Source organism: Oryzias latipes, chromosome 7 (genome assembly GCF_002234675.1).
Source record: "Oryzias latipes chromosome 7, ASM223467v1".
NCBI lineage: Eukaryota > Metazoa > Chordata > Actinopteri > Beloniformes > Adrianichthyidae > Oryzias > Oryzias latipes.
Genome location: NC_019865.2, coordinates 2,333,020 through 2,353,444, shown reverse-complemented (window position 1 = coordinate 2,353,444; position 20,425 = coordinate 2,333,020). Strand labels below are relative to the sequence as shown.

Genomic DNA, 20,425 nt, shown 5'->3' with positions numbered 1-20,425 from the left:
GCTTTCTACATGCATTTAATACTTCTTCAAGAGATTTGTATCCAGTGGCTGAAAGAATGTGACAGAACAAACATTTTAGATCAATTATGATGCTGAACTTTAGGCTGAGCATGTTTAAATACACAGACAAACAGACTTTAAAGCATCCTTTTTTTTAAGACATCATCACCTTGAAACTAGTAAAGGAATCTTAAATGGGGGGTTATTTGTTTCATAGGAAATGGAAAAGAATAAATGCAAAGAAAATGAGCAGGTTGAACAGAAAACACCAGATTGTCAGCGGGTATGAATGTTTTAATAAAACTTCAGTAACACTTCTGATAACATAAAGATGCAATCATGATCACCAGAGTGTATTCCTTTCTTGTTGCAGAAAAAATAGATAAAACAGCAAAAGTCATAAGAAGTAAAGGTGAATTACTTCTTCGTCTGTGAGGTCTTTGCATTCGTTCCTTTTTTCTTCTTTTTTTCAAAAGCAGCAGCGGTTTGGACGTAAACTAAATCTTCACACTCAGCAGAAGACTAATTCGTTTGCAGTGTTTTCTTTTTTCTTTTTGCAGTTTCCCTGAAAAATGTAGCAGTGCAGATTCATGGAATAACACAGGAATTCGCACAACAGCTTCAAGGATTTTTTTTCTTTTTTCAAAAAGCACAGCATGCTAACAGCAAATTAACTTTAATACTATTTAAACAGCGAATTACAGCAAAAAAGCTGCTTTTAGTGCCTTAACTGAAGTCTTGGTTAAACAAAGATTTTACCCTTTTCTTCTCCATCTTCATCCGCGGCTGACCGGCAGACTCTAAGACAAAAGGAAAAGCAGAATTTAGACCAACTGCACCATTTCACTGCCCTTTCAGATCCTCCTAAGTGCAAAGAATTTACCTTTAAAACCTGCAATTTGCCGTCTTAAACTGACCACTTAAGAAAGGTCATATTCGGTAATGTTAGAGATTATCTCAGAAACGGAGAGGAGGGAACCTGCTGACCCCTAGGTTTTTTCAGATGACATCGCAATAAAACAAATGACAGGGCCTTAAAATCAAGACAATGTTTATGAGATTATTTCATGTGACAATCAAATGTGTTTCCGTCCGTAAAAATTATTTTCCAGACGACTGTAACCGACTTTTTTCTAACCATTAGTTTGACTTTTTCCCCCACAACCTTCAAAGGACTTGATCATCTCAACAGAGCTATCGCCACAGTTGCAATTGTATTTCTCTGACATAAAGGGGAGGCACTGAACATTTTGTTCAACATAAACACACGTAGAAAAAAAACTACAAAAACATTGATAAATCACAATGAGGGGCTTCTTTCATCAGAGGGCTGGAAAATATTACAGCAACCTTTCAACTTAAAACGCGTGTAGGCTGGAGTCATGGAACGCCTAAACAAAAGAAATCAGAAATCTGTTGAATTGTTTGATAAAGCCGTGTCACACGGCCACTGCATACATTTGGAACATATTGCATAGATGACTTTCTCTACACATGTAGAAAAAGTGAGAAACGTTTTGGTCTTTACGTGAAATTTTCACAGATGTGTCCCAAATGAACGACGTTAAAACCAGACGTAATACGAATAAACCACGCAAAAAACACGTAAACCAACATAGGACATGAACCGTGTGATTACTGTGCTGTTTATATGCAATTCATTAGTGATTCGTGCATCAATTCTGTAATTTGAATGTGATATGTGCGTCGTAAACGCACATATCACGGAACGGTCGTGGAAAGACAGACATTTTGAGTATGTATCTCACAAAAATTATGTTCAACTGCGTTACATGTACGTAACAGTTGCGCATAAAGTACGTAAAATTCGGAGAAACTGTGTCATTCTCAGCCGTCTTAAAATTTTGAGCAGCTCTAAACCAAATTCACATAAATTCTAGCAAAACGACGAATGACGAACGCAAGAAACACACGCGTCGTCTCATCTTTCTCTACGTCACACACCGATGAAGACGTCCGTCGAAACATGTCAGTTATGTGAAAAAACACTACGTGTCTGATAAAAGAAGAAGCTAAGATGTCATTTAACAATACAGACACTATGAACTTTATTCAACTAACACAAAAAACACTTCATACATCATGCATGAATCATGAAAGACCGAGATTTCAAATGTGGAACATGTGCTGTGACCCGTTCCGTGATCTAAAAACCTTTCCCATCTCCAGGATTTCAGCTCTGTGTTCATCCAAACAGGCTCTGATAAAACACTGAGTAGTTAGGAATATGAAAGATCATAAAATACTTTTTTCTTTGTGTTTATTTGATTCTGTTATAGACATTTTGATAAGAATGACGGTACCGCGATTTAGCCGCAGCTTTAGCTGTTTTCGGAAAAGTCCCGCCCTTTTAACTGTCTCCACCAATCACTCTTGGAGGCTTAATCCTACGTCATCAGTCTGACCAATCAGAAGTGGTTAAAGTCTTCACTTCCTTGTTCTGATTCTGCACATAAAGTCTCTCAGTTCCAACAAAAATACCAGCTAAAACTCGTCTTTAGCGGTTTTTTAAACGGGTTTTTAAACCCGTTTAAAAACCCATTTTTATGCCTTGGCTTTTAGCCCAATATGAGACCACTGTTTTTCTAACTGTTTACTGTTTTCTATAGTTTTATCTCCCTCTGTGTCCCCCCCCCCCCCCCCTTAACATGTTTTAATGTTTTTTACTATTGTCTTCAGCACTTTGTCTCAACTACTGTTGTATGAAAGTGCTATATAAATAAAGTTGAGTTGAGTTGATTGTAGCTTTCCACAGAATCCGGTGTCAGACCGTGGAACAAGTGAACAAATCATTGAAGCTCAGAGACGCTAGTCTGTCTAGCATCTGCGGCAGTTTGGCACTACATCTCCCATGATGCATCAGGTTAAAGTGACAGCGTCTCAGCGTACAAAGAGTTTTCCCCCTTGAACGTCTTGAAACCACAACGTACACACATCAAACAGTTTATAAATCTTCTTGATGAAATCAGACGTCAACAGTTTCGTTCTCCTTCCAGGTTTGTGTTTCTTAAATGGCGTATACTTATATAGCGCCTTTCTTCCTACAAGGACAAAGCGCTTTACAGTCACAGACCCATTCACCCAGTCACACACACATTCACACACTGGTGGCGGCTCCGCTGCCAAACACAGGCGCCCGCTGCCAAACACAGGCGCCCGCCTACCACCAGAGGCAAGGTGGGGTTCAGTCTCTTGCCCAAGGACACTTCGACTCATGGGCGTGCAAGGCGGGAATCGAACCTGCAATCTTACGATCATGGGTCGACCGCCCTACCGCTGCACCACGGCCGCCCCTAACAGCCAAACATCCCAGAGTTTGGTCCAAGTCATCTTTCTAGCTGAAACACTTTTCTAAGAACGTCTGGATTGAAGGATGAATTCACTTTCAGACTTCAGTCACTTTTGAGAAATGAAAAGTTAAGCTTAAATAGAAGTAACATTTAAGAAACAGGATGAAGGTGAAGTGGCCAACAGACACAATTAAACTAAATTGAAATAAAACATTTTGTTTTAATTTTTCAAATCCTTCCTTTTTAATTAAGAAAAATGAAAAACTAATAAAACTTCAGCATGCTAACTTTTTTTGTAGCAACAGAAAACATCAACATAATGTTAGTTTTTTTGTGTAAAATGTATCAAACATATTGTGATCATATTGTTCAAAAATTACAGTTGTCTTTACTCTAACACTGAAAAAAATATTTAAAAAATAAATATATATTTGGAAAGAATACATTTGTTTTGTTTTTTTCAGGTTACATAAAATTGCATGTTAAACTGGAAGGAAAAATAACTACCAGGGTAAAAATTCAAATAATTTAGTTGAAAATTATTACGGAAATCTAACTTAACTTTTATTAAAAAACAACTGCAACTTTTTCTGCCACAATTATCACAAAAATGCACATGGGATTACAAAGGGACTGTACATCAATACAGACTACAGTTACACACTGATGGCTCTGTGACATGACCTGCAGGTCTACATTGTTAATATGGCTGATAAAAAGTCTCCAAATCTCCTCAAACAGATACTGTTTAGCTTTAAGTAATTTGTTCTTTCCGAAGGAAGGCAAGATGATGTTTGTTTTGGAAAACCTCTCTGACTTTATGTCCCTCTGTCGTCCTTATTCCTGATCCCTCCCGGTCACTCCCAAAGACTCTCATCAGCATCTTCATCTCTGCTACCTTCAGCTCTGTTTCCCGTCTTTTCCTCTCTGCCAAACACTAACAAAGTAATGCTGACGGTTGGTTAAAACAAAATAAAAAAGAACTTGTGTTATTATTATTTTATAAATTAACCGATGGTGGAGGAGTGCGAGAGAGAAGATAAGCAAAGAACTGGTTTAATGGATAGCCACAAACATAAAAGTCTTAAAAGTTTCTCTTGACAACTCGGCTTACTTTACTGTTGATGCGTTTCACTTTTTGTGCATATAAAGTTATTCTTCTGGTACGTCTCTGATATCACTTTATAAATATTAACATTTAAAACAATAATTATAAAAAATAAAATCCTATTGGGAAACTTTATGATAGCTGCCATTTTTTTAAATGGATCCCTCAAGGTGAATAATGAGGAAAAACAGACTTTTGACAGTTAGAGAATTCTGTTCCAATGTAAATACATTGAAATCATTTGACATATATACTTTATTTCACTGTGTCAGTATGGACGGTTACATTATTTTATTAGAATTCTCAGTTTTGTAGTCTCAGTTGCAGTTGGTGGATTTTCTGCTGCTGAAATCGGGTCTAAACCCTGTTCAGCGTTGGCCGGATTGACTGTTTTGTTGTAGGATGATAAGATATGAAGAGGAAAAACGTGTAAACCTTTGAGATAAACCTGTGAATCTCTCAATGCAAGCAAGTGAATCTTGGCGAGTCTGTCAGGATGAATGGAGACGAAAGAGCTGCTCTGCTGGAGCAGGAGTGAACAGAGAGGACGACTGCTGCTTCAAAACTTTATTGATCGTAAAACATTCCTGTGAAAAGTATCTAAGACGGTGGATACAACAATGCACAGATCCAGTAAAAACAGAAAGATGAGTTATTTTGTAAACTTGGTTCAGATCACTAAAAACTGTTTTAGTTAAACCCGGAATTTGCAAAGCAGATCTGTTATCTCAGCCAGTGCAAGATACAACCGTGGGATTTTTACTGTACAAGAGTCAGACGTTTTCTCCTTTTTGTTGAGTTTAAGTCTCAGAACACGGGTCGACACGTTCGGGTTCTGCTGGGTTTTGGGAAGTCCGAGTCCGCGGAAGGTCATAAAGAGGTGGGGCCACATCTTCAATGCAGCGCAGGTGTGTGTTGCAGTTCCCCTGAGCCCACCTCAAAGAATGCAGTGAAAATGGAACGAACCGTTGTTGTGTGTGTGGTAAATGCTTTATGAAGTATTGGTAAGGCAAATGGAAGCTACATGCACACGCTTAGGCTTTAGCTTGGTGCTTTTAGACGAGCAGCAAAACGTTGGACTAAAACTATCCAATTTAAAAATATAAATAGATAAAAACATGATTCACATTAGCTTAACAACTTTGCTGTCAATGTATTTTAGTTCTAAACATTCCTTTTTGATTTAGTACTTTTTCTAAACGGAACACTGTTTTTCTTTTATTGGTTTGGTAACTTTATCTTGATGCACTGCTTTTATTTTGAAAGCAGCAGGAAGTGTTACAGGAGCTGCCATGCAGTCGGTGCTCACAGACACACAGGCTGCAAGGATCTGTGCTTCCAGAACAAGTGTAAGCGGATCTGACTGGGCTCATCCTCCAAACACAGTTTAGCAGTTTACTCCAGATGCAGTAAATCCACTCAGAGAATCAGAGAGCAGGCTGATCCACAGAGCTCAACTGTTCTTGGTCCTTCCATTTTTCTGTCGTTCACCCCTCAAACATTTTACAGTAGAAGAGATTACTGGTTTGAGGATGGAATATACCAAAGGTCGGGGTCTTTAGGGTGAAGTTAGCAAGGTCTCCTTCACAAGGAGCTCAATAGATCCACCTCAAGGGTTTTTCTAAAGCTACTTAGAAATCCTGCATCTTCCTATTGTTGATTTATGATACAGATTTAACTTTTCTCTAGGTAAGGATTTGTTAAATGTGATGCAATCCAAAGGTGTTTAATTTAGAAGCTGTTTTTTTAAACTGTTGTCATTTACCATAGGTGTACTTTCACATCCTGCAGATCTAAGAAGCATGGCAGCAATACACAGAATGAAGTATCAGGAGAGCAGAAAGCTGGAGAAAGACAAGCAAAGAAATGGAAAGGAGAGGCAGAGGAGGAGCAGAAAAAGTCTGCCTGTTCTCCATTCTGCAGAGCCTGGGAGCCCGAGTCAAATGGAAATCCATTTTATCTGATGACTGGCATGCAATTGGAACTCCCAGCTGATAGGCTGGGGGGCTCTGCACTTGATAGACCTGACCACTCATCTGGGGAAGGATGAGGAGATGAAAATTGAGGGCACTCTGGAGGAGAACACGCACCACAAAAACTCAGCAAAGTTTCTGACAGCGTGTGATGCCAGACAACAAGAGCAAATTCAACAAGCCAAACTTCCAGGCGACTAAAAGATATATCGGTCAATGATGATTGCTCGATAACGTAATTCTGCTCCCAACATCATTGTCATTATTGGAAAAGTTGATTATCAGCAGCTTTTTAAGGACACGGTCCACTTCAGCAGCCAAGGGAATGACTCTTAACAGGCATGAAAAAGACGTCAGTACGGATTAGCGGATTAGGATTCCCCAAGTTTCCTTCCATGAACTCCACACGATGTTTACATGGCGGCTTGTTCAGGACATGAGCAGATTTGGGTCAGAACAGAAATAATATCAGCCCACGGTTACTTCCATGGCATATTCTGAAGTATTTTCTTTTTGCATTCACCCAAATAACTTGGCTAAAGTTCATAGAATCATAGTGCAGCTTCAGCATTATTCATATCTACAATGCAAATTGTTTCTGTCAGTATATAAACAAATGTTCTAAAGTTTGCAAAAAGTAGTAACTCAGGACTCCATAATGTTGGTTATAAAAAAAAAAGATTTTCTGACAGATGAAAGCAGACTAGTAACAAAGTTGTGCTACAGAAAGTCAAAGAGGATGCAGGCAGCTGGAAGGTGCTGCTCTGCTGCTTCTGAGCTCGTCATGCTTTTTACCTCTGAGGAGGGAGCAAAGCCTGGATTTAAAAAAGATGTTTTTAGGATAGAAGTCCATGTCTGCAAGCTAAGCATTCAGAGGCTGTGGAAGAATATACCTATTTATACGTCATTTAAGTCTCCATAACAGTGGAAGTGAGAATTTGTCAAGTTGAAAGTCCCAATCTGATCATCTGTTGATCTAGTTTCCAAAAGGTTCCCAGCGAATTTTTCACTATGATTATGGCGTTTTTAGCCCCCAAAAAATTGGAAATTAGCCTGTGAGATGTGGGCGGAGCTACCCCTGCCCTTCCCCTTCCCCTTCCTGAGAGTTCTCTGTTTACACAATGGGGGAAGAGAGGAGGAAAAGAGAAAAAGGAAAAAAGAAACATGTTTATATGTGTTCACACATGCTGTGGGTTTGTTTTGTTCTTGTATATTTTTTCAGCGGAGGCATCGTGTTTCCTTCTTCTTTTCTTTATAGGGGGTGTGGTGTGTGGTCGGAGCATTTGGGCGTGTCTGTCTGTCTTCGTCAGGTGTTTCTCGTATGTTAGCGTTATAATGTCAAATTGTTTAATCTTGTTGTTTTGTTGTTACGAGTATTGTTGAGTGGGGGTTTGGATTTTTATAAGCATAAGCCAATCCCTTTTCAAATCCTATTTTCAAAGTCGTGTGTAGACTTATTTTTCATTTAATGGAAATTTTGATTTGAAATACATCTTGTACTACTACACGCTCTCCGGACTCGGAAAACAAAGTTATTTGGAGATCTAGTCGTCTACAAGTGGATCAGAATGGAGCAGAGCAGGGGGCTTGTAATCCACCCAGCATACATCACAAAAAAATGTCTTTTTCCCTTTTGATTCACAAGGATTTAACTAAAGAAATACTGGGATATGCTGATGTCCTCTATCAGAAACACCATTTTCATCAGAGTGGCTCTATAGGTTTTCTGGGTCTATGCTTTCAAAGACATATCTATATTGCAGATCTGTGTGTTGATTATATCTTTTTTCAGAAAAAGGGACAAAACTTTCTTTGAAAAGTTTTTGAAAACTCCCAAAAAGTAAAAAAGAATCAGAAACATTTAATTGCTTTGGAAGTAAATTTTGCAGCACAGATCTGAAAAATGATTTTCAAGTTAATCATGAAGGTTAACTTACTGACATAAATGTGGTTGCAAACAATAACACGTTTTTTTTCTCTGTATTTACGAAAAAGGCCGGAGACAAAGGCAAAAAAAAAAAAAATCAATGTCTCCGAGAGTGGCAAGTGAGAATCGCAGCGCGATCACAAAGGAAAAACAGGCTACAAATCACACAAAACCGGAGCAGAGAAAACGATGGATTGAGCAACGACGGGACACAAAAGAGGCTGCAGGAAAGTGGACCGTTCCAATGTTGTGGTGAGAAAGCGACAAAAGCCAGAGAAAAAATGCAGCTAAAAGCCCCGCTGCTTTTATCCCGGCTGGTGGTCCCGGTCCACCAAACCTCTTCAGAGGAACGGTGAGGGGGTGGCGGTGGGACAGTGGAAAAAAAAAAAAAAACAGACGTGTCAATTGCTTCTTCAGCTGAGGTGGCTTTTATGTAAGCACAATACATAGCTGTGCTGAATCCTTACAGCCCCCACCACCCCCACAAACAACTGCAAAACAGAGGCAGAAGGCCAAAGTGGGGGGTCTGTTGGCGTAAGCCAACTTAAGTGGTGGCACTCAGAAAGGTCAGGGTACAGTGAGCGAGGGGCATGAAAGCCACTGAAAATGCCCCCCCCCCAGAGGGCTATAGTCAGAACTTAAGTCTGCCCCCTCCCCTTTTGCTTCCAGACATCCTCCCTGCACCTTTCTATCTTTTGAAAGCTCTGAGGCGTGGGGGTCATGAGGCCGATAAGGAAAAAAAGAGAAAAGAAGAAACTTAGGTTGTGTGTTTGGCTTTTCTACAACACATAACAAAGAGACGGCAACAACACACACACAACCAAGACGCAAACAACAAAAGAAGCAAAAGTTTGTCGTGCCTTTGAAAAGGAACAAAATTGTGATGTAAAGTCAATCAAATATATTGAATTTGAGAAAAAATGGTACAATCACTTCCAGCTTTAAAGGCTGTTCTGTTATAATTTCAGCTTCAGCAACAGAAAGGCCAAAGAAAGCACAACCGTGCTGCAGAAAACGGATTCACGGAAGCATGGAGTACCGTGCGACGACAGTGATAAGGTGCACCTTCTTGTCATAACCGTGCCAGGTGTGCTCTGTTTCAGTCTGCAGGAGACTCTAAAACAACAAAACACTAATGACTTTATTTTAATAAGTATCACCAAGTAAGTAAATGTCTCTTTCTACAGCACCTTTCTCAGAGAAAATCACAAAGTGCTTCTAAATCTAAAACAACGCATCAATTCAAACAGAATACACAAAAAAGGAAATAAGAACAATCATCTCAACCATACATACAGATTTAGCCACAGTAAAAGACAGTTTAGAGTCAACAAAAAGCTCTAAATAAAATCGTCTTGACCTGTCTGTATCTTCAAAACTCAACTGAGCCGATCTGTCGTGATGACACGTCACAAAAACGGGGCCTGACAACTTGGACGACGGGATATTTTCTGGTTTTATTGCAAGTTCTGGGTATAGTTGGGCGTTTTTTGGTTTGTGGACCTCTAAGGACGAGACGAGGAGTTAAGGGTTAAATTGTTAAAAATGCATGCAGGCGTTTGTCTGTGCAACTACAAGAAAAATGTTAATATCAATTTTAAATCTGACAAACAATCATCTAAAAGAGAGGAAATAAAAGCCCTGAATAATCCTCCAAGTCAGGTCTAGACAAAACGGTTTTTATTTTGCCATGTTTCTCATGCAATGAAGACAATTTTTGACCTTCTGTTTTCCAGAGACATGGATTGTTAAACATCACTCCCAAAGGTTTCTGAGGCTCCACTGAACAGAGCGTTCCTGTTTTCTGGCCATTCAAGTATACATGGTTAACAAGTAACTACAATTAAATGCTAGTTAAAAACCTAATAAATTAGAAAATGTGTTTTAATCTTTTTCAGGAAAGGAGCGATATATCTGGATATTGTCTGTATGATACCAAATGGTAGGAAATGTCCAACTGTCCAAGTTGAGGCTTTGACATGATTTTTGTCTTTTGTATGGAAACAATGAATGAGACTTTATTTATAAAGCACTTTACAACTCCTATGATGGCTCCAAAGTGCTTCACAGTAAAAGAAAAATAGGTGTTACAGCCTACTGAGTTCCATTTTCTGTTGGAACGGTCAAGCTAGAGTGACCTCCACAGCCCCAAAGCAAGCACAGACTCTTTAAGTTCTTTACAAACAAATAACCAGATTCTTGTTTCTCAAACAACCTGGAAATAAAAGTTAATTTAGCTGTAGTGTATGAGATTTAAAGACATAATCCACAGCGTATACAATCGAAGACAGATGAGTAGCCAAAGAGGAAAAGCAGGAGAAGATAACGATGCTCTGTGGGGATGGAAACACTGATGCTTTCTGCTGGAGACTAAATCTGCCGACAGTATGAAAATAAAATCGATTAATCAATTGTTACGAGAAACAGCAAAAACGAAAGAAAAGTAACAAAAGACGGAGCTAAAAAAAAAAGAGATTTTCCAGACAGACGAGGCAGGAAGATGAAAGGTGGTTCAAAAGAGGAAGAGGCAAAAAAAACACTTGACACATGAATGAGTATTCTTTAAAAATGGACAAAAAGACCAAAGCAGCACGAAAATAAAGAAGAAAAAAAAACGGAAATGTCTCCTGTTGTAGTTGCATGTTTGTCCTGTAGATTTATGGAGAGTTTACATTTAGCTGTAGGTCAAATAAATACATGAATAAATTATGTTTTGTCACACAATTGAAACATTCTCAAGAAAAACAGAAATACAGATCTGTAATTGACATGTTCAAAATTTTGGATAAAAAAATCCAACAGATAAACAGAAATTCCACTGAGACGAGATGCAAAAAGAAACAAAAGATAATCATGGAATGAAACTTTTATCTTACGATAATTTAGTGGAAGGAAAAGTTTGAAATCCACCATGCAAACGGAAAAAAACAAAACCAGTGATTGAAAATGTTCACTTTTCAAAAGATTTAACGCCGCAATCAGGCAAACAAACAAAAAAAACACACATTGCACAATTTTCTCCATCAAAGTCATTTAAATGCCTTCCGCTTTTTGGGCTTCTTCATTCAGTGTCTACCAGCAGCGCTCATCATTGTCGAATTTCCACATTCGTGTAAAACTCGGTGCGAAAAAACAAAAACAAAACTAAATAAAGCATGCACACAAAAACCATGATGAAGCAGACTTCACCAGAAAGCAGAAATCTTCCTGGACTGATCAGTGCATCGTCTGTGGAGACCTTCCAAGTGAAGTGGGGCCCAAGTCAGCATGGGTCCACGCTTAAAAATCACTCGCCACGGCTAAACCGCCACGCAATCAGCTGCTGCCGTTCGCCTGCTGCTGCCCAACATGCTGAGGAGTCTGGAATGACACAAACATGCTCAATTGTTGGTTTTGATTTGATTTGATTTGAGCTCCCTGCCTGGTGATCATAGATTTCTGGCTGAAGGATGAATAACTTCACTTTATAAAAACAGGCAAACCAAAGTCACCGCGTGAGAGTTTTAGAACAAAAACATGTACAATTCATGCTGCTGTGTTACATTTGTACCAGTAAAATTAAATGTTGAAGAGAAAACCACTCAAAACAACGAAATACGCTTTATAAGGATATTTGATTCGGAAGAAACTGGCAAAAACATCAATCAAAACTTAGAAACCTTTCGAATCATGCCCCTTCAAAATAACACTCTAATTTGAAGAGTTTAGCGCCACAATTTTGTAACATGCATCAAGAAACAACCATTAAAAGGGTTTTAAATATTTTAGAAAAGATGGAAACTGATCTGCGCTTTACCTGGACCTTCAAATAGCCCAATGTCTGCAGAGCTATAGATAAACGGGGAGGCTGTTCTCTAAATCTATTGATTTTTTTATGCTTTGAATTTGTATTGAAACTTCTTTTGAAAGTCCAGCATGTGGCTCAACTGTCCACTGGTTTCACTCCTGGCTTCCTGCACAGACCGTCCTGCCAGCTCCAAACTGAGAAGGTCCAGAGGATCAGAAAGCATGTCCAAGTGTAAAAACAGATGCAGAACCTGTGTGTGGGCCCACAAAAGACAGCCAGAAGTTCATGATGTAGAAAGGCTAGAGGAACTGAGGCTGCACTGTGCAGTCTGGATTGGACCACAAGTTTGATTCCTTGGAGAGTTTGCTTTGCTTGGCAGGTCTGAACTTTCATCTAAACTCTGATGTGAGCCACAAACGCTGGTCCATCCAAAAACCAATGGTCCACGTCCGCTTGCAAGTGAACTTTGATGCAGCAAAGCAATCATGTGAAGAATGCAAACAATCTAAGCCTTTAAAGACAAGACAAAGCAGATGAAAAGCAAAGTGTTGTAAGCATCATGCCTTTTTTATTTTAAAACAAAAGTCATTTATTAGGAAAAAACTGCGTAATTGTTGTTAGTAAACGTGATGTGGCGATGAGGCCCAGGCACAGAACTGTATTTGTAGTCGGAGGACTAAACGGCACTAGCAAGACCTTTTTCTTTGTGCTTTTTTTCGCTTTGTCAGAACTTTTGTCTGCAAAGATAAGCTGCTGCTGCCGCTGCTGCAACCGTGTGATGTTTCCAGGCTGTTTGGTCCAAGAGCAAAGCAGACCAAACCTTTGGTACTGACAGCAGCAAGAAATGTGTCCATCAATAGTCATAAATAACAGAGATAAATGCTAATAAAAACCAAAAACAAAAGGCCAGATGTATTTTTGGCTCCAAACGTACAGAAACTTTGCTGAAAAGTTGTGCTCTTTAAAATAACTGTAAGAAACGCTTCAGACATTCTTCCGTAATGTCTTTTAGTACAAATTGGAAAACAATGCGTTTCTAATTAGGTCGACTTTAAAGAACAGTGAAGAGCTTTCTGAATCCCGTTCATGCATGATAGAAAACTTTTAAAAACATTTTTTTTTCGAGTTTAGAAATGTAAAACTTCCAACCAAGCAAGTGTGAAGCCTCCTGTGTGTTTGTGCCGGCGCGGTCAGCAGCTTCTCATTCTTTTTCATTAGTGTTGACTGCTGAGGGACCAACAGTCTGTCTTTTCTGCGCTCCTCTTCATCTTCTGTCCATCTCCTGCCCTCCCATCATGAATCTACAGTTCCTCTGATTTTAACCCTAACCTCCACTTTTTCTCCCCATCCATCCCATCTGCATGTCTCTTCTTTCCTTGGTGTTCTCAAACAAACACTCTTCACAGGTTACCGGTTTCTTTTTTAACAACTCCAGCTCTTCCCTCTTCATCCTTTTATTCTCTTATGTTTTAGTTTTCCCGTTTCTCATTTACATTCCTGTAATACCCGTTAGTCCTAGAATTTGTAATTTGGTTCATTTTCTTCTGTCACTCTGTCTTTATTGAGGTTATTATTGGTTCCACTTAACCTCATTTACAATTTCTACCTGATTATTTTTATTTTTTGCTTCTATTTTTCAACTAGTAGTTTATTCTTTTAGGAGAAATCTTCCTTGGCTTTGATGCTCTCTACCCTTCTGCTGTCTCCTCCATGATGTGACTATTTACCAAAACAGAAGAATGAGCAGCTTAAACCACTTTCTTTTTACCGTTAAACTAGGGCTCGGCGATATGGCCTAAAAATAAAATCTCAGATTTTATTCTTTTTAATTTGATTTCCGATTTTTTCCTGATTTCTGCCCCCCTACTTAAGGAAAGCAATAAGTACAAACGGCAGACAACTTAAGTTAAAGCAGATTTAGCTTTTATTTAATCAAACGCAAGACAAATGTAACCCCCGTTTCTGGGATGAATAATAAATAAATGAACAGACTCTTGGAATCAAAGTCCCAGTTGTGTTTTAAGTCACACTGTCGTCTAGACTAAAAGGAGACAAACATTCACCTTTAGAGTAGCACCATTTTCTAAAGGATTAACGATACAGCTCATATCTGGGGTCTAAGGTTTTAATTAAATTTATAAACCCGTCTTCTCCACGGTATATATGGGTACCATGACTTTAACTATATGCAAAGCGACCACTTTGGTGATTGTTCTCCACCGTGCCCCTTTCCTAGGGATGGTAGCGAGCCCCGGTATTGAACGAGCCCCGGGGCGACATTCTTCAAGACCGCAGTATCGTTAAGATCTGACCTCAACGGTTCTGCTATCGGTACTGGAGAAGTCGCATTTTTTCTGTGTCCCACAAAATATAAACTAGAGCTGTGACTGTGTGGGATTTTTGATCACCATGCTAATGAAGCAGTAGCAGCAGCAGTCGCGGTCAACCGTGCCCTACACCAATCACCAACCCGCCCCGCCGCTGAAAAACACAGAATCCACCGGCGGCAGGGTCGCAAATGAATACAATTCATAATTAAAACGCAGTATTCTTTATTGACAAATAACAGTAACAACTAACAACTAACTAACTAACTAACTATATAGGTGTTGCAGAATGAGTATGTGTGTCAGCGCGCTGCGTGTGTAGGAGGAATGAGCGCGTGCCGCGCTAGAGTGAGTGAGAGCGTGCACAAGTGTTGGGGGCGCGCGTTCATGTTTGGTGTTACAGAGTGAAGGACAACAGTAATAAAAGGTTCCTCCAGGTGTTTGAATGGGTTTGTGGTGCTGCTGCCTTTGACTGCGATGGGCTAAAGGCAAATGTTGCAGCGTGGGGCCTCTTCTATGGTGTCAATTCAGCGCATAAAGTATTGTGCATCAAAAACGTAAAACCGCGCATCAAATCTGCAAATCAAAAGCCTAAATTGAGAACCAAAACCTATAATCTGCAACCAAAAGCTATAACCCAAAGCACAATCATATTTCTCAGTTGCCGATATTTTTTTCTCGGCATTCTGAAATCGTCTTAATGAGTTGCAGTTTTATTTTGAAATCATCTTTCTGAGTCGCACTTTTATTTTTTTTGCGTTGCGCTTTTATTTTTTGCCGTTTTGATTCTAAAACCGGTCGATTCGTAAAAACAGTGTCACGTCAGTCAAGGGGAGGGGAGGCGGGACATCCTGGTCATCCAGAAGCTCATTGGCTACAGAATAACTCAGAGTCTTTGAATGGATTTTTCGCCCAGGCCTACATTAAACATAGCGATGCTTGCTTTCAATGCTCTTTAAAACAGATGCTTCTCATAATAATGACACATTTTGAAAACCACATAAGATGAGGAGAGTTACTAGACTGGTGAAAATCAAAATGCATCCAATTCTTAGTATCACTGATGCTTTTACTTAAATATTTTTCCTTTCTCTGACTTTTCTCTTCCTCCCTTTTCTGTTTTAATCAGTTTATCTGCCTGCATCTTCTGTAAAAACACTTTTATAAACCATAAAAGTGCCAGTATGAGATAGCTGCAGGTGGCGTCCAATGATGCTCTAAGAGTGCTCTTAAATAAGCTGAGGAGGACGAGTGCTAATGAGCGTTTGTTTCTCTCAGAATGAACACTCTGGGATTGCATGCGATCACTCATGTTCAGGTTTATCTGCAGGCTAAAGGCTTCAGAGAAGACTCTCATCTTGGCTATAAGTAACATTAGATTTAGTGCCATACGCTTCCAGTCGAACACTGGAGGGACTGTCTTTATTTGTCCTAGTAACTGATGTTTATTGTTCGTTATGTCCAATTAATGTTTTTTTTGTTATTTTATTAGTTTTTTGTATTTATCTTAACTTGCGCATTCTTGACATGCATTTTTTGTGACATTTTTAACGTAGGGGGTATGTGTACTTATTTTTATTGTTTGGACTAAGTGTCTGGAATAAATTCTATCCATCATCCATCTATCTATTCATCCATCTATTCATCCATCCATTTATTCATCTATTCATCCATCCATCAATCTATCCATCCATCAATCTATCCATCCATCCATCCATCCATCAGGTTTCACTTCTGGAGTAACTCTAAATTCAAAGTCCAGCGTCAGAAAAGCCTAAAACCTTCAGGAAAACATTTTTTTTCCATCTTCATTCACCAAGTTGTTCTTTTTTTTCTGTTTCATTAAAGACGTGGAATCTGTGCCGACACTAAATTTGTTTCCTCATCGTTTAAAATCGGTCCCGTTTCTTCGTTTTCACTGAAACAGATCTGGACCTGCCATGTTTTAGCCCGGCTGCTAAACGGCTGGACCTGCGACAGTGTGTGTATGTGTGTGTGGGTGTGTGTGTGTGTGTGTGTGTGTGTGTATGTGTGTGTGTGAGCGTGTACGCTTCACTTTAGCCCGGTCTGCCTCAGCATCCCGGTGGATAATGACTGGAGGCTATTTGCTGCGTCTCTGTGGGATCCTCCGCTCGTTCGCCATCAAAAACAGAAGCCGCTATAACATGCACACAAATGGATGGCGGCATAACTCAGCAGGGAGACCGTGTGATATGCATGCTTGTGCAGTGACCCGCTGCGACACTGATCAAAACGCAACACAGTTGTCATTCTTCGCAAACGAAAACAACACACAAACAGGGACAAATCACGGGCCATTAAGGTTTTCTTTAAACTTTTGAAAAGTTCAAAACTTGTTTTGCTTTTTTTCACATGACAGTTTAGTCGCTTTTCTTTTTTTTTATATCTATATAACAAAAAACAAGTACAATTTTGAGTTTGAATAGCAGAAAAAAACACAAAAAGCCACATTTGCTGAGTAGATTCATGACTGTATCAGTGCAGTTTGTTAAACACTTTTCAATGTTCATTTTGTAATGATATATTAACGAATCATCACATATAACCCTGAAGCCAAGCATAATTGAAAAACATAAAGATGTCTTTAAAATCTTTACAAGCATGAAATGTTTTGACTCCGTCTAATTTCAAAATGTTCCTGTTCAAGATGGAAATTGTTTTGAAATAAGTTTAAAAAAATTGATTTTAGTGTTTTAAACTCATCTTTTTAAAGCCCAATATCACTTGTCCAAATGTTGTGGTGTGTCGTTGTCACTCACAAATGTAAAAACATCCAAACAATCTTTTATAAGAGGATTAACACATTTATTTAACCTAATTTTCATCGAAGTGGCTCTTTAAATAGGTTGGAAAAACGTATTTAACATAAAACAGAAAGGATTTAAGGAAAATTTGACTAAAGGGATCAACTTTAGGTTTTTATTTTCCATGCACTTTCACTGCTAAAACACAAAATCTCTTTCAGAAATTTTGTCCAGTTTCTACATTACTTGAAAAAAACGATTTTACAAGTAACTTTTCACAATCTAACAACCTACTTTACTTTACTTCTTGACTCATTTGATCTTGAAAGCATCTTATTTGTATCTACTGAAAAAAGGCCTTTCTATGTGAGTAAAGGCAGCTATCAGCAACATGTTATAACTTATGTGCATTGCAGTCTTTTAAAGACACTTTTCATAAAGTTTTCTTCGCTCCTCATTAAATCACAGAGGATAACATGAGAAGGAAACGTACACAGACACACACACACCATTCCAGCGCTGTATGTTTTCATATTTATACCGCATAAGAAGATAAACACCGCCTGTGGTACAGATGATCCTGAAAGAAGACACGATTAGTGCAACAGCAGAGGAATCCTTGTTCAGCAAGCTGATTATCGCACTCTGTATTGTTGTACTCCAAGGATAAGCCTCAGTGCCCCTCAGCAACGCAAAGATGTGAGCTGAGACCCGGGTGAGGCGCAGCGATGCGTTGTTTGGCTGCCTGATCAGCAACTGTACCTTCAAACGCCTTCCCAGCCCGAGCTGTGGAGCCACGGGCTCCCAGCATTCTGTCCTCCGGCTCGCCTTCCTCCTCCTGCTGCACTTTTCTCTCTAACTTTCTGTGAATTTGTAACCAGCGCAGTGATGAACAAAGTGGAGAAACCGGCTTTTTTGGTTGAATAATACAACAGTGAGGCACACTGAGAGTTCTGGGATACTGGGAGGGAAAGGCTGCTTTTTACAGAGTGCATGCATAACTCCTGAATCCTCAGTTGTTCCTCTGTAAAAAACTTTAAGGTTGTGTTTTTTTAACCTCAAGCTGACTGCTTGAACCAAAAATCTTTCTTCTTTTGACTATTGAGGATATAAATCACATATAATGAAAAAATAGAGCATTTTGGTGCTCTATCCAGTATCCAAAAAAAGTATTTTAGTTGATCAAATATTTAGAAATCAAACCAAAGTTCTAAGGCTTCAGATTTATTTTTAATTATGTTTCAACAATTTAGGATTAGTTGACAGTATTGAATTCTGTTATGTTTTAATACTGGTTATGTGCCATTAGATTTAAGTTCATGCTGATTGATAAAAGTTTTGTTCAGTCTGATCGCTTTGATGTTTTCATTCTCCAACACTGGACTGATTTTTCTATGAGGGTTTGAACTTTGAGAGTTTAATCAAGAGAGAAAAAAGTGTAAAAATGTTTGTCTGTCCGAGAAAAATGTATAAAGTGTCTAGTTTTACTGCCTTAAATATCTAAAATAATTGTAAAGAAAATAAAGATGACTTTTTTGCCGATTTTGCTCATCTCGGGTTACTTTTGAAAACAAATATCTGATCGCAAACAAAGATTTTTACAAACTGAACACAAGAGTGATTGACAAGATCCACAGCCAATCAGGAAGCTGCTGTGACGTCATCCTAAGTGATACCTTGTAGTTCCTTGACAGAATTCTCAATCCTCACCACGACGATGAGACACAGCAGCTCATTCCAATGCGGTCAGATGAATGCAGTTAAAAAATGCAATTAAAAAGATATAACGTGATGCACGTTGCTTCCTCCTCTTTTCCCCACAATCCATGTCATAAAAGGTAGAGACCAACGCAGCAGTTAAACTGTTGAGCCTGATGTTTAAAACTGATCAGCAAAACGTAAAGTTTGAATGAACCAACAAACTAACAAAGTGCAGGACTTCCAGAATTTCTTTCTCTAGTTGCTTTGCCTCATAATCCCTGACCAATGAGTGAAGAGATTTTATTGCTGTAGTTTTGTAGGCTGACAAGCCTGACAGCAGTCTGACTACAGTCCAAATGCCTTAAGGTTCAGGACTCGATCCGGACCAGCGGACTAGAACAAACGGTTTTCTCCCGCTTAGAGACTTGTTTTGGATTGAAATCTTTTTTAAGTTCAGGAGAAGCTCTGCAACTCACACAAGAACTTTAGGAAATACCAAGAAACTTTTCCACACATTTATGCAAAACACGACCTTTGCTTTTTCCACCAACCGCCACTGAAAGTACTAAAAAGTGAATTCTTTTTTTTTATGTCGATGCTCTTTGTGTTTTTTCCTGCATCTACGCCACATCTTCTTTTGCTACCTTCTCCTCAATTCCTACAGCTGGCAATACTGATGAACTTTGAAGAGGCTTTGCCACCTTTGTGTCTTTCTCCTAAAGCTTCAGAATTAAACAAACAGAGATGTAGGTTTGGTGAGCATCTGGCTGCATGAAGGAAATCAATTCCAAAAAACTAGAATAACTGGGAAACGTGTTATTTCCATAATTCCATTCAAAAAAATATTCTTTTATTGAAAATAGATCAATAGATCAAACCTCTGTCTTTGCTTTTATGCATAAATGCTGATATCTTCAGTTTCATGAGCTGGAACCCAAATTTACGTAAAAAAATAAATAAAATACAAACTTTAACTTTTTGAAAGGAATTGTGGAAATGAAAACACTTTTCCTTATTATTCTAATCTTTTGTCTTTTTTCTTACAAAGAAAATGACACTAATTTTAACCAATAGTGGAACCATGATTGATACTCTATTTTTTGTTTTTTTATTTTATAAAAAAAGAAACACAGACGGAGAAACCTCTCACCTTTCTTGCAGCGTTTATACATTGCAGGTATTCCTTGGCCAGGTCTGAGCACTTTAGGGTCTGGTCTCTGTTGTCTCTGTAACAAGATAAAATCTGAGCCTGCAGGCCAGAACACACTGGAGCTGTACTGCAAGACCTGCAGGAAACACAGAGAAAAACAAAAATAAAGGTCTACTGAGAACAAATAAAATATTTATCCTCCAACTTCCTTGTTGAAGGTGTCAGATTAAAAACTCAAACACTCATTGAAGGAAAATAAAAGGTAATATTTGTACAGAATTGATCCATTTTAATTCAATGACCAACACTAAACCTATGAGTAAAATACATTAAATGGTCACAGATCCCATAGAAACAATTGAAACCAACATGAAGG

The 20,425-nt window shown here is 38.8% G+C and overlaps 1 protein-coding gene across 6 annotated transcripts in view; it reads right to left on the bottom strand.

Annotated features, from left to right (window-relative positions):
• Nucleotides 1–273: 273 nt before the first annotated feature.
• The window catches only part of LOC101160162 (MICOS complex subunit mic25a-like), a 66,040-nt gene continuing 45,888 nt past the window's right edge, over nucleotides 274–20,425 (bottom strand). For 2 of the 6 annotated variants that reach the window (XR_002873500.1, XR_002873501.1), the window contains 3 exons: nucleotides 20,050–20,185; nucleotides 11,509–11,679; nucleotides 274–800 (listed from right to left, as the gene is read on the bottom strand). Coding sequence is in view for 4 of the 6 variants with exons in the window: in XM_023956341.1 (XP_023812109.1) it covers nucleotides 777–800; nucleotides 20,050–20,185 (160 nt within the window). In the remaining 2 variants the exon portion in view is untranslated. Of the gene's footprint in view, nucleotides 801–11,508; nucleotides 11,680–19,400; nucleotides 19,622–20,049; nucleotides 20,186–20,425 lie in introns of those variants that run through there. The other 4 variants (XM_023956340.1, XM_023956344.1, XM_023956341.1 and 1 more) reach the window with 3 other exon arrangements.